The 13,092-nt window shown below is 53.9% G+C and overlaps 1 protein-coding gene across 1 annotated transcript in view; it reads left to right on the top strand.

Moving 5' to 3' along the window:
* The window catches only part of CCDC57 (coiled-coil domain containing 57), an 87,771-nt gene extending 75,125 nt beyond the window's left edge, over window positions 1–12,646 (top strand). The window contains 1 exon segment of the mRNA XM_033090174.1: window positions 11,293–12,646. Coding sequence (XP_032946065.1) covers window positions 11,293–11,468 — 176 coding nt within the window. The 3' untranslated portion in view covers window positions 11,469–12,646.
* Window positions 12,647–13,092: the final 446 nt, after the last annotated feature.

Genomic DNA, 13,092 nt, shown 5'->3' with positions numbered 1-13,092 from the left:
CTATATTAACAGATTCAAAAAGGAAAATTATGATTGTCTCAATAACTGCAGAAAAATTATTTGACAAAATTAAACACCCATGAATGATAAAAAAAAAAAAAAAGGAACCCTCAGCAAATTAGGAATAGGAGGGAACTTCTTCAACCCAATAAAGGGCATCTATGTAAAGCCTACAGCCAATATCTCACTTAATGGTCAAAGACTGATGCCACATTGTGTTGACAGTCCTAGCCACATAATAAACCAAGAAAAAAAGGGGACACAGACATACAGATCGCAAAAGAAGAAATAAAACATGATCTAATTCATAAAAAAATCCTAAGTAATCTACAAAAAAAACCTTCTAGAATTAAAAAGTGACAATAGCAAAGACCCAGGATACAAGGTCAATATACCAAATCAATTATATTTTATATATAGCAATGGAAATTGCAATAAAAATACCATTTACAATAGCATCCCAAACCAGGGAATACTTATGGATCTACTAAACAAAATACCTGTGCACTGAAAAAAAAATCATTGCTGAGAAAATTAAGACCTAAAGAATGGAGAGATATACCATATTCATGGATGAGAAGACTCAGTGTTGTCATTTCTTCCAACATTTATCTATAATTTTAACACAATCCAATCAAAATCCAAGCATCCTTAAAATTGAAATTGAAAATTGAAATTTGCAGGGAAATGTAAAGGATTCAGAATATCCAAAGCTGTCTTGGAAAAGAACAAAATTGGAGACCATAAACTACCTGACTGTAAGACTTACTGTAATGCTACAGTGTGCTGTTGGTGTAGGGCAGGCATATATAGCAGAGGGTCAGAACAGACACACACACATGTGCTCATTGATTTTTCAATTTATGCAGAGGTTCTAAGGTAATTTAAGGGGAAAGTGTAGTTTATTCAATAAATTGTGCTGGAACAATTACATATCCATATAGAAAAAAAATGAACCTCGACCGCTACCTTATATCAGATACAAAGTTACTTCAAAATCCATTGTAAGCCTAAACATAAAAGCTAAAACTATAAAACTTACAGAAGAAGACACTGGAGAAAACCTTTGTGACTTTGAGATTGATAGGCAAAGATTTCCTTGATAGTATGCAAGAAGTCTGAACCATAAATGAAAAAAAAACTGATAGATTGGACTTCATCAAAATGGTACAGTTTTGCTTTTCACATGACACTGTTAAGAAGATGAAAAGGAGCCACCAGCTGGGAGAAAATATTTGAATACATATCAAGAACTTGTACCCAGAGCGTACAAAGAACTTTACAACCCAGTAATAAGAAACAAATAAGCCCAATAAAAAACATCCAAAATACTTGAAAAGACACATTACAGAAGACAACGTACAAGTGGCCAGTAAGCCCATGAGAGAGACCCAGTGTCATTAGTCATCAGGGAAATGTAAATTTAAACCAGCACGAGATGCCACCACCCGCTCGCTCACATGACCGGAGATGCTTTCAAACCTGATGATGTGGAGTGGCTGTGAGGGCATGGAGCAGCGGGAACCGTCACACATCTTGGGGGACTGCAGTGTGGCCCCCCTGACTGCACAGCACAACGTTCAGGTCAGGGTGACTGCAAGAAGTTTGGGGACACACACACGCACCCGGGGACATGCCGTGAACGCTTGTAACACCCCGAAACTGTGAGTGACATGAGCGTCCATCACAGATAAATGGAAAATCAAGCAACGGTGTGGCCATATAATGGAATACTGCTCCACAAGCGATATGATCCACTGACACGCGCGACAACAGGAATGAATCTCAGAAGCGCTGCTTTGGTCTCGGGAAGAACCAGACACCAAAAAGTACCACGTGCCCTCTATAGACATGAACCTCGGGAACGCCCGTGTGATCAGGGTGGCCTCGGGCTAGGGGCAGGGCTCTTTGGGGTGCTGGAGTGTTCCAGGCACATGAATGAATATGTTTCCTAGAACCCACGGAAATGTACGCTTAAAAATGGGTTCATTTCATTGCCCCATAGCTCGATAGAAATGATATTTGGAAAGGAAGCCTGTGGACGGCACCACCCAGCAGCTGGGGACGCTGTAGTCAGTGAACGTTCTGCCCCAGGACCACCTTCTGATCCCCCAGTTTTTAGTGTAGGAGACCAGAGTCTGTCATGGGCACAGCCGAGAAGACCCAGCATGGGACAGACCCAAGCACCAACCTCCCACACATTTCCTGGTGGCTGCAGGCCCTTGTTACCCTTACCGATTACCCTCCACGTGGTACCGAGAAGGAACCCGGGAGGCCATCAGTGCAGACCATATCCTCAGCCAGACGCCCCTCCGTGTCAGCCCACACACCAGACTTTGTGGTAACAAATGGTATCTCAGCTTCTTAGAAAGCATTGAAAACCAGAGTATAGAACAAACCCACTCCCGTCTGCTTCCTTCAGAAGGGGTCATATGGTCTCTGGAGGGTGCCACAGATTTTACTTGACAAAGAAACAGTGGCCAAGATCCTCTGCTAAGGAAAGGCCACCAGAGGGCTGGTGGCAGAAGCAGCCAGCAACACTGTGTAACCAGGCCGGCAGGCTGGCTTAGCGTTTTCTTGCTTTTTGCGGTAGGACATTTACTAGCCGGTCACGGTCTGTGCAGGAGCGTTCTGGAGTCTGTGGGTTTACCTGTGCACCCACATTGCCGGGCCTCTGTATTAATGCTGACAGCTCGTCTTTGGAGCTGTTTATTTGCTACGTGGATGATGTATTGTCTTCAGATAATGACTGACTGTTTCTTACTTTCCATTCCTTTTTCTCCCTTTTCCTTCTCTTTCCTTGTGGCGTAGGCTGGGGCCCTGGGGCCACATCACAGGAGCACTCACAGTGGCTGTCTCGTCTGATCTCCTAACTTGAACCCCTAAGGCTCGTTTTCCCACTAAATATAATGATTGCTGCATGTCTGAAATAGTAACCTTTACGAAGGTAAAAAATGTCCCTTATGTCCCTGATTTACTAAGAGTATTCATCATATGAGGTCTGATCATTGAGTTCATGAACTCATCCTAGAAAATGCTACACACCTCATTGCTGAATATCACTATGGTCACCTTCGGAGTCCTCCCCTTGGGAAGCTATGCACCGACGCCAGCGCCTAGTCCACTCTTTAAAGCCATTTTGGAACTCTTAGTTCTGGAATGGCCATCAGAGCTGTCATCGTATTACTCTTGATGTCCTGAATGTCATCAAAATGTCTTCCTTTCAATATTTCCTTTATCTTCTGGTAAAGAAAGAAGTCATTGGGGGCTAGATCAGGTGAGTAAGTATGGTGTTCCAATACAGCTGTTTGTTTACTGGCTCAAAACTCCCTCACAGACAGTGCCGTGTGCGCTGGTGCATTGTCGTGATGCAAGAGCCATGAATTGTTGGCGAAAAGTTCAGGTCATTTTTGTCTTAACTTTTTCATGCAGCCTTTTCAGCACCTCCGAATAGCAAACTTGGTTAACTGTCCAGTTGGTACAAACTCATAATGAATAATCCCTCTGATATCAAAAAAGGTTAGCAACATCGTTGCAACGAATTCGCAAACTTAATTGTCAGACCTCATAAGCAGGTGTTAAACCTCATTCGATGTTTTTTCTGCATTGACTCAGATAAGCCTGCTTTTTTCCTTGTCGTTTATTAATGGGTGACATATGGCAGCAGGTGTCCTGGCATTGAGCCCGGCGTGCACCACTGGGAATGCTGTGTTTTGAACACTTGTTGGATGTGATTTGCTAAAGTTTACATTTCGTCTTTGCCTCCATGTTTACAAGTTGAAGAAGCCTGTGATTTTTTTCTTGCATGGTCCTTATCTGGTTTGGGAATAAAATAAGCTGGGCAGCTGTCACTGTTTTCCTGCTTTTCTGAATTATTTGAATAAGGTAGAATTGAGTATTCCTTGGTTTCTTTGAAAATACTGTAGAAATACCTGTACATCTGAGCTGGGGGCTCTGGAGGAGGAAAGTGTTTGCTTATCCTTCAATTTCCTTCATAGGTGTTGGACGCTTCAAATGCCTCTTTTTAGTCCTTGTTTTGGAATTTTCCATTTCATTTGGGTTTTATTCGCTTTCTATTGGATCGCTTTCTATTGGATCACTCTTCAGGACGCTCGTTTTTTCCCCTGTGACTCCCCTACCCTGCTCAGCTGCCTGCCCAGTTGTGGATCGGTCGTACTAATCTCTGCAGACGGGAGTCTGGGTTTTAGCGATACTCTGTGTTCTGTTTTCTCAGGGTTTCTATTTCATTTGCCTTTGGCTTCATGATTTCCTCATTTCTTGTTTCCCTAAGTCTGTTGTTCCTTTCTTTCCAGCTTCCCAAGTTGGGGGCTGAGCTCACCTCCCAGTTTTAGTTAGTGTCTCCTGACAAATGTGTGTAAATGGCTTCAATGTCTTACCCGTTCTGCGATTCGGCTCAGAATATTTCCTAACTCATGTGCAGTTTCCTCTCCAGCCCACGTGTCACTCACTGGCATGTTGTACAGTTGGAAGCAGTCAACACTTGAGGGGTCCTGGTGCTGGTGACCAGCTATGCCGCATCCGACTGGGCCTGAGGGAGACTTGCCAGGTGACTGCAGAGGCTGCAGCTGCCACGATAGAGTATTACCCTCCTGCCTGCTGCCGCGCCGTAATGCACCGGCAGTCCACTGGGCACGCGTGTGCACTCTCGGCGAGGCTGTCTGATCAGCAGGCCGGGGAACGCCATCCACCACGATCACTGACGCCGCCGCCGCCGCCCGCCCGCCTGTGGCTGTCACTCTGTGCCTAGAAGTCGAACCTTTACTGGCACACACTTCTCTGCCTCTTGTCACACTCTTTGCTTAATTCTACCTCATTTTTTTTTCAGTTTTTATGTGTCCTTTGTTTTAAATGAAACTGTCACACCATGTCTTGTTGGATCTTGTTTTCTTTATTTAAAATCCAGTCGGAGAATTTTTTTGTCTTCCTACGTGAGTTTAACTCACTTATACTTACTGAATTCTTATCTTGGACTTAAATCTACATTATTTATCTCCCGTTTACTTTCTTCTGTTTCACTTTTCTGCATTCCTACCTTTCATCGGAGAAACCACGTTTTCTTCCGCTCTTTTACAAGATGTACATTCTGACTCTGTCCTGAGATAGTTTTCCTGACTCGCACATGTCCATGAGCCCCACTGATTTCCCAGACTTGTTCCCACATTGGCCCCCATCCCAGGACCCGTTCCCTACATGCACCCCTCGTTCCCACTGTGCCACGCGGCCCCGTCGGACTGACGCCGCCCGGCCCACAGCTCTGACTTCCTGTTTCCCACATCTCTCACAGCTCCTACCAGATTTGTCTGTCCCTATTTAAGTACTTCCTCCAAGTATGTTTTCCGTGTGGATCTTTATGCAGTAGCAGAGCTGATGTCCCGCTGGTGTAGGGACCCCTGTGCCCTGTAGGTGTTTGCAGGTGTGTAACTAAACTGGACACAGAGACCTGGGAGGGTCACTTGTGAGTCTGGCCCCATCCAAACTGTCCTACCTGCTCCTCCTCCAAGAATGCCATCCAGTCTTCACGTGAGCATCGGGACCGCACCCTGTGGCCAGAAGTGAGCAACTTATTCTTTTAGCTCGGGAAGGACAGGAAGGTGCTGTGTGGGCTTTGTTCTCTGGGACCAGGGGTCTCATGGATAGAAGGTTCTAGGCACTGCTGCATTTGTATTTTAGTTTAAAACAGGGAGCCGCTACAATCCTGATACTACAGACTCACACACAGGAAGCACGAGGTTCCCACCCTAAAATTCATGTGGTTTTAAGCTTTCAGTGGACCCTGCGGCAAATGTGTAGATTTCATGGTTCCCTCTGTGACCAGGGCTGAACCTCCTTGGTCCACGTGGGGACTGAGGGAACCCTTCAGATGGGCAGAAAAGCCCAGCTGTCCACAGAAGGGGTGCCCAATTCATGGGTGGGGGCGTAGGTGAAATGCTTAAAACTGCAGCAGGTGCCTTTGTTTCAGCAGTTCCTCCAGGGTGCCTGACCAAGGAGCTAACAAAGGTCATTCTTTTTGTTAACCGTGGCAGCCGCAGGCCACTTGTCGTGGCCGCTTGCTCTCTACATGCTGCAAAGTGAAGGAGCTAACCTGCCTGCAGGTCAGCCTCTGGCTCGCTGCCCGGAACCAGGGGGGCCAGAAGCCAGGGTGGGTCGCGGGACCAGGGGCTACAGGGGTGGAGCTGTGGTCACTAAGGGAGTCAGGCTGTGCTTTCTGCACTAAGATGTACTCATCTGCCTGTGTCTGTGCTCTGGCTCCAGGCCTAGCGCCAGCCCTGTTCTGTGGAAGAGCCTGTTCTGGAAGTGTCCATCCTGAGAGTCCCCAGCACAGTGGGGAGCTAAGGGCAGCGAGGCAGGAGGTTCGTCCCTTCCAGAGGGAGCCCCGTCTCTGGGCTGATGTCAACCCTCTAACTTACATTCCAGGGGAGGGCACTGTGCCAGGACTGGTGTGGTGTCTTCTCCGGGTGTTGCTGGGGGAGCATGGAGGGCATGACGAGGGTGCTAGGGGCCTGAGATGCCCACCTCTGCCAGGATCTGGGGCTGCCCCTCCCCCCGTCCCACCCAGCTGCTCCTTGTCACACCCACACACCTGACCCCATCACCTTTCCTGGTGGCCCCACCATCTCCTGGCCTCTTCATGGTAAAAGTGCCTGGTGCCTCGTGCCCCACGGTCGAGCCCACAGGTGGCGTGGGTGGGGAGCTGAGCTGTCTGCTCTAGGCTCCTGGACAGAGGGCCTTCCAGACGCCGACTTCCTGAGGGTTAGCCTTTCCACGGGGCCAGGAGGAGGTGATGGGTACAGCCTAGGTTGTGGGGGAAGAAGTGTAGATTCAGCAGCTCTGTCTGCCTGGTCCGTTTCTGGGACCTCCCTGAGCCCAGCGTGGTGACCAGGAGGCCATGCTCCGCCTTGCCTCCCAAGGGGAGCCAGGGAAGAGCTTGGGTGCAGCCATCTCCATCAGGGTGCCTTGCTCTGCTTCCTGTGGGCGGCTGCCGGGCACAGCTGCTTCTCTGGGCAGGAGCTGTGCCCCTCGGCCCAGCGCCGCCTATCAGGATGGGGCCACTGCAGTCCTGTGTAGGGCAGGGCGCCGAGGCAGGTGTGTGCGTGGAAAGCTTCGCCTGCAGTCGTGGACAAGCCCCGGAGGCCGAGGTGCCGGTGCGCATAGCCACGGCCACCCTGCTTGCCACTCAGGCTCTACTGGGACAGGGAACAGCTGGCCATCAGCATGGCCGCCCCCAAGCTTCTCCTGCGGGGCGCAAAGGGCCATCACCAGACTTCAGAGCCATGTCAGGGGCCTGGCCTGGCATGGGGAGACCCTGGCCAGGCTCACTGCTCTTGGCGCCTGGAGCGAGATGGGCGGCCTTCCCTAAGGGCCACGTTTCTGTGGAAAAGGAGAGCGTTGCCTCACTGACAGTTGTCCCCCCGCCAAGAGGAGCAGAGAGCAGCCCGTGGCCGTGTGTGGCCTGCTGGTCTGCACCAGCATGTGAGGATGGCCCCACTGCTGCAGTCGCGTGGGCGTTGGGGGCCTTCTGGAGCTGCGACCGGCCTAGCTGACCCCAGCCCATCAGCCCCTTTTGAAAATGTGCCTTTCGTGAATTTTATGTCATGTTCCAGTGTTTGGGCTTCGGTCTCTGAAAAAGCAGGTTAGAGTCCACACACCCCACTGCTCGCCGTGAGCCCTGCTGGCCCCACACAGCTGAGTGCGTGCAGCCCAGGGGCCACACGGCAGCATCACTCCAGGTCCTGAGGCCAGTTTGCAGCCACCATGACCAGCAGCCCTCTGCACCTCCTTTCCCGCTGGGCCCTCTGCCTCCAAAGTGGGAACCAAGTCAGGCTTATGGCCTGGCCGCCACCTTCAGCCACCTTCATGCCCCCCCCCCCAGCTGCCACTGACCTGGCCTCTGTCCTGGCCTACCCACCCGACCACGGGCCTCTCCCGGCTGACCCTCAGGCAGGGTCAGGGAGAAGGGACAGAGCCCATGGGGGCAGGGCCCGCATGCCCACCTGGGATGATCCCCCCTTTCCCCCAGGGCAGAACCAGCCCACAGAACATGTCCCATAAGCTCCCTTCCTCGTGGCGCAGGATGGGAGCCTTGCTGGGCCACACCGAGACCCCAGTGAACAGGTCTGGGTGAGCCTGGAACCAGGGAGGGGGGTGCCCCTGAAAATGGTGTGAGGCAGGAGCGATTAGGGGTTGGTGGGGGGTATTAGCCTTGGGAAGGGAGGGGTGTTAAGAAGGACAGGTCTGTGGGCAGCGCCCGCCCGAGGCCAGGACTGAAGGATCTGAGGTCCCTCCCTGCCTCTTCCCCACCCTGTTGAGTTGGAGTCCGACCAAGAGCCTGGGCACCAACGGTGGCAGTGGTTTTCTGTAGGTTCGCTGCAGGTGGAGGGGGCAGGCAGGGTCCTGGGCAGTAGGTACAGCTTCTAGAAACCTGGGGCTGGGGAAGGGGGAGGGAGGTTACACCCCCATCCATGTCCAACACATGCTGAGGGCCCGGGGCTCCATCCCCACCGTGCTAGGTTGCCTGGGACAGTTATGTGTGACATAACCTCATTTGAAACACTGATCAAAAAGGGGGTTCAGGGTTAGGAGACCTGGGGGTGTAATTTGTCCTATCTGACAAGTATTGAACTCAGGGCCTGAGAGGAAGCAGGAGAGGGATCTCAGCACTTCCCCCAGAGGGGAGTTGGGGGGCAGTGGAGACAGGACTGGCTGGACCAGCTGAGGCTGCAGTGAATCCTGAGCTGCCCCCAGCCCCCGGGAGGGCTCTGGAGAACCAGGCCAGGCGTGGGCTCCGTGACCCCTTTCTCAGGAGTACAGCCCTGGAAGCCCAGGGAGCATGTACTCAGGGTCACGCTGGAAACCCAATGTGCGCGACCTGCAGGCCGATGCTGACGGAGGGAGGCTGTGCAGCGGCTCTGAGCCACCAGGGAGCTGGGACCAGCACTGCCCCTGTGCTCAGAGCCTTGGGAGGCTCTGAGAAAAAGACTGGCCACCACCATCCCGGACATGAGCCCAGCGTGCAGATCCAGCCTGCAAGAGGCTGGGCGGCTCAGGGACCAGCAGAGTCCCATGACAAGCCCTGTGCCCGCATAATTTCCCCAAGGCCTGTAATTTCCCCCCCGAGGCCTGATCAGTACCCAGGGCTGGAAGAGAAGCCTGGGCTGGGCGGGCAGAACAGGTCGGGTGAGACAGAGAAGGGCAGCTCAGGTTACTCAAATGGGAGCCGGCTTGGCCCTGCCCTGGAGGCACCGGCCACCTCCTGGTGCGGGCTCTTTGGGAGACCACACAGCCACTGTCTGCCCTCCAGCCTCTTTGCTTTTGCTGAGTTCCTCTCCCCGCTCAGCACTACAGAGCTTTGGGCCTGGGCTGCCCTGCTCTCTAAACTTCCCTTTCTCCAGCAGCACCCAGGCGGCCCCTGGAATACCCAAGCGGGCCAGTCCCCCACATTGGGGGGGATTCCCCCAGGATCACAGTGGTCAGCGCCCTGACCCCACTGCTCCACACTGGATGATGCCTTCTAGAAGGAAAGCAAGCGAGCAGAGGGCAGGCTCACGTGGGAGGGTCTGCATGTGGAGGATGAGTTTAGTCTGGGGCTGGAGAACCAAAGACTCAGACATATTCCTGGGGAGGGAGCAGCAGCCATGGCAGCAGGAAGCAGGTGTGTGGGAGCATCCAGGGACCCGCATCGCCGTCCCTCCAGGACCAGGATGCTGGGAGGCCTGGAGCTGGGACTGGGTCCAAGGGCAGAGGGAGGCCATGGGGGGGTGTGAGCCCAGGGAGGCTGAGGGGACAGGAGACCAGGTCCGGCAGACCACAGCTCGCTGGAGACACTGCCTGGAAGGACAGTGGGGTGCCAGCAAGCCCCATGTGCCTCGCCTGTGCGTGCTCTGCAGCCCTGCCTTCCTCATCCTCAGGTCTCACCTGGTGTGTCCTGCCTTCCCATGCTCTCCCCGCAGCTCATACCTCCAGGCTCAGGGTGACACTAGGCAGACAGTGTGTCTCACACGTGACACATGCCAGTACCGTGTGGCCAACCCCCCTTGGTCTATGCTCTGGGCCCTGGGCCCTTCAGTGTGGGCCTCCCGGGCCTGACTGCTGGGCCCACCCCAAGGGACAGCCAGTCTTGACCTTGCATCTTACAATTGCTTTTTTTTTTTCTTTTTTTTAAAGATTTTATTGGGGAAGGGGAACAGGACTTTATTGGGAACAGTGTGTACTTCCAGGACTTTTTTCCAAGTCAAGTTGTCCTTTCAATCTTAGTTGTGGAGGGTGTCATTCAGCTTCAAGTTGTCCTTTCAGTCTTAGTTGTGGAGGGCGCAGCTCAGCTCCAGGTCTAGTTGCTGTTGCTAGTTGCTGGGGGCGCAGCCCACCATCCCTTGCGGGAGTCGAACCAGCAACCTTGGGGTTGAGAGGACGCGCTCCAACCAACTGAGCCATTCGGGAGCTCAGCGGCAGCTCAGGTCAAGGTGCCGTGTTCAGTCTTAGTTTCAGGGGGCGCTGCCCACCATCCCTTGCGGGACTCCAGGAATTAAACTGGCAACCTTGTGGTTGAGAGCCCACTGGCCCATGTGGGAATCGAACCGGCAGCCTTCGGAGGTAGGAGCATGGAGCTCTAACCACCTGAGCCACCGGGTCAGCCCTTACAATTGCTTTTTAATAATATCCTTTTTGTTTTACAAAAGAAATACATTCTTAGCTCTAAAAACTTGGAACATAGAAGCTCGAAGGATCAAGAAAATCACCATCAAAGCCCCAGTGTAGAGGAAGGGCCGCTCTGGCATGCTGGCCCACATGGGGACGTGTGCTGCCGCACCCAGGTCCTTGGCCTGGGCCTGGCCACGTGTGTCCAGGCTGCTGGGCAATTGGAGGTGCAAAGGCTGGCTGACAGTGGGCAAGTGCCATGAGTCACCCATTAACCTTGATAGCCCCCCTCCAGGGAGCCATTACAAGATGGCTAGGACAGGAGACGGTTCTCAGGGCCGAGTGTGCTGTGTACCCAGTGGAGGGACAGGCTCACGCCCTGCAAAGCATCTGGAGAGCGCGTGCCCACAAACCTCCTGTGCGGTGACATTGGCCTGGGACCTTGCTGCCACTGAATGGTCACCACGGGAGGGCCTCTGGCCTGCACGGGGCTCCCGTGCCAACAGCCAGGGCGTGTGGTCTCGGTTCCTGCTGGCAGGAACCACAGCCGGTCGGTGTACACTCAAGTGAACTGCTTTCTAAGCACATGGCTTCCTGGCCTGGGATGTAACTGCATTTTTCTGTTCTCTCACCTGGTAGAGCTCACAGCACCTCCAGCAGCTGACAACCTCCCACACCCTGACAGCCCTGTGGCCATCAAAGGGATGAAGATGAAAGGCCAGGCCAAACCCGAAAGACCCTCCAAGGCCCACCCTGCCAAACCTAAAGGCTACCAGCGGCCCCCTAAGGTCCGGAACTACAACTTCAAGGACTGACTTCCTTGGCTACCCTGCCCTCTCCTCCTGTCCGTCTCTCCCACTCCTAGTTGGCCCCTGGGGCCTGTGCTTTAATCTTCACCTCAGGGATGCGTGTGTGTGCCCACATGGGGAGGGGGGTGCTGTGAGCTGCTGGGGTGCCTCACAGACCGAGTGTGGACTGCATTAAAGCCGGTTGCCTGCTGGCCTGGGAGCTGTTTACCTGTCCTATTTGGGAGGTGTCTGGGCATCAGGACTATGCCCAGGAGAGCCAGGTTGCCCATGTCACAGCCCACAGGCGCCGGCAAGCCGCAGGGCATGGAGAGCAGAGGCCCACCACAAAGCAGGTGGACCCCACAGAGCACAGACCGTGAGGAATGAGGACCGTGAGGCTCCGTGACCCCACGCCAGACCAGAGACTGCCTCGCCAAGCTGCCCCCACATGCTCTTTCGTGCGTGCTCTCGTGCTCGCGTCAGGGTGCAGCTGGGGTGGAGGTGGCCCCAGACCGGGCAACTGCAAGGGTGAGAAACAAACTTATGCCCGTCACTCCAGGTGCTGCAAAGCCACACCCATTCTCCCCCACCAGAAGAACATGTCTCAGGGCACCGTCCTGACACCGTGGGTTCTAGGCTGTCACAGCCACATCGCCTGTCTTGGGAGGGAGGGCAGTGTGGGGAGATGTCCCTGTGCTCAACTCCCCTGGCGTTTGCACCTGGTTGGCACAGCAGTGCTGAGGGCTGGAGACAGGCCTGTCCTCACCCCAGGTGGATGGAGCATGACTGTGCCCTCAGGCTGCCTAGGTGCAGCACTGATGCTTCCCAACGGGGCCAGCTCTCACCCAACAGGAGAGAGGAGACGGGGAAGGCTGGACCCAGCCCTCCCTGTGTGTGACCTCTTGGGCTTCAGTTAGCCCCCGTGTAAAATGTAGACAGTGTCATCTACCTGCCTGGCTCACAGGTGCTGCCGGATGCAGGGCCGGGAGATCACAGACCTGGTGTGCGGTTCTGTGGCTCATGCCTCCCTGGGCATCGGCAGTGTGCTTCACTCAGCCCCCTGTGAACACGCGGGCAGGGAGGTCAGCCTTCTCACGGGGCCAGAACTGCTCGTCCTGGGCGCGCGGGCTTCCGGGAGAGGCAACGGCGGTGACTCGGTCAGCGCCGCCGCCGGGAAATTGCAAGCTGGAGCAGCTGCGCGGGAGGCGGGGGATGGAGGGCGGGGGGTCGGTGCTCTGCTGTTTCCGGCATTGCCTCTTCGAATGCCTCAGGGCCACGTGACTTCTTTTAGTTGAAAAAGTGAATGGAGATGCCGGGTCACTTTCGGTAGACTCACTTAAGAGCTCATGATCGAGTCTCCGACCCACCCGCCCTCCGTGGTGCGAGCCCAGGGTCTCGAGCCCAGCCCGCCCAGCCGCTCCTGGCCGGGGACCCCAGGTGTCTGATAAGCTCTTAAATCAAAAGAGGAAAAAGACAACCCGCGGAGAGGTTGTTCAGAACAGCAGTTCCGCTGTGGGAGCTCCAAGCTCTCCCCTTTTGCTGTCTTGCCCTTCCTTCCACTGTGCAGGAGCCAGAAGCCCCCAGTGAGCAGCGGGGCAGGGAATTGTAAGTTCCATAACCGTTTAAGCAGAATTACAAAGGGAGGGCCTGC

This window comes from Rhinolophus ferrumequinum, chromosome 21, assembly GCF_004115265.2.
Source record: "Rhinolophus ferrumequinum isolate MPI-CBG mRhiFer1 chromosome 21, mRhiFer1_v1.p, whole genome shotgun sequence".
In the NCBI taxonomy this organism is placed as follows: domain Eukaryota; kingdom Metazoa; phylum Chordata; class Mammalia; order Chiroptera; family Rhinolophidae; genus Rhinolophus; species Rhinolophus ferrumequinum.
This window is presented reverse-complemented; position numbering and strand designations above follow the sequence as displayed.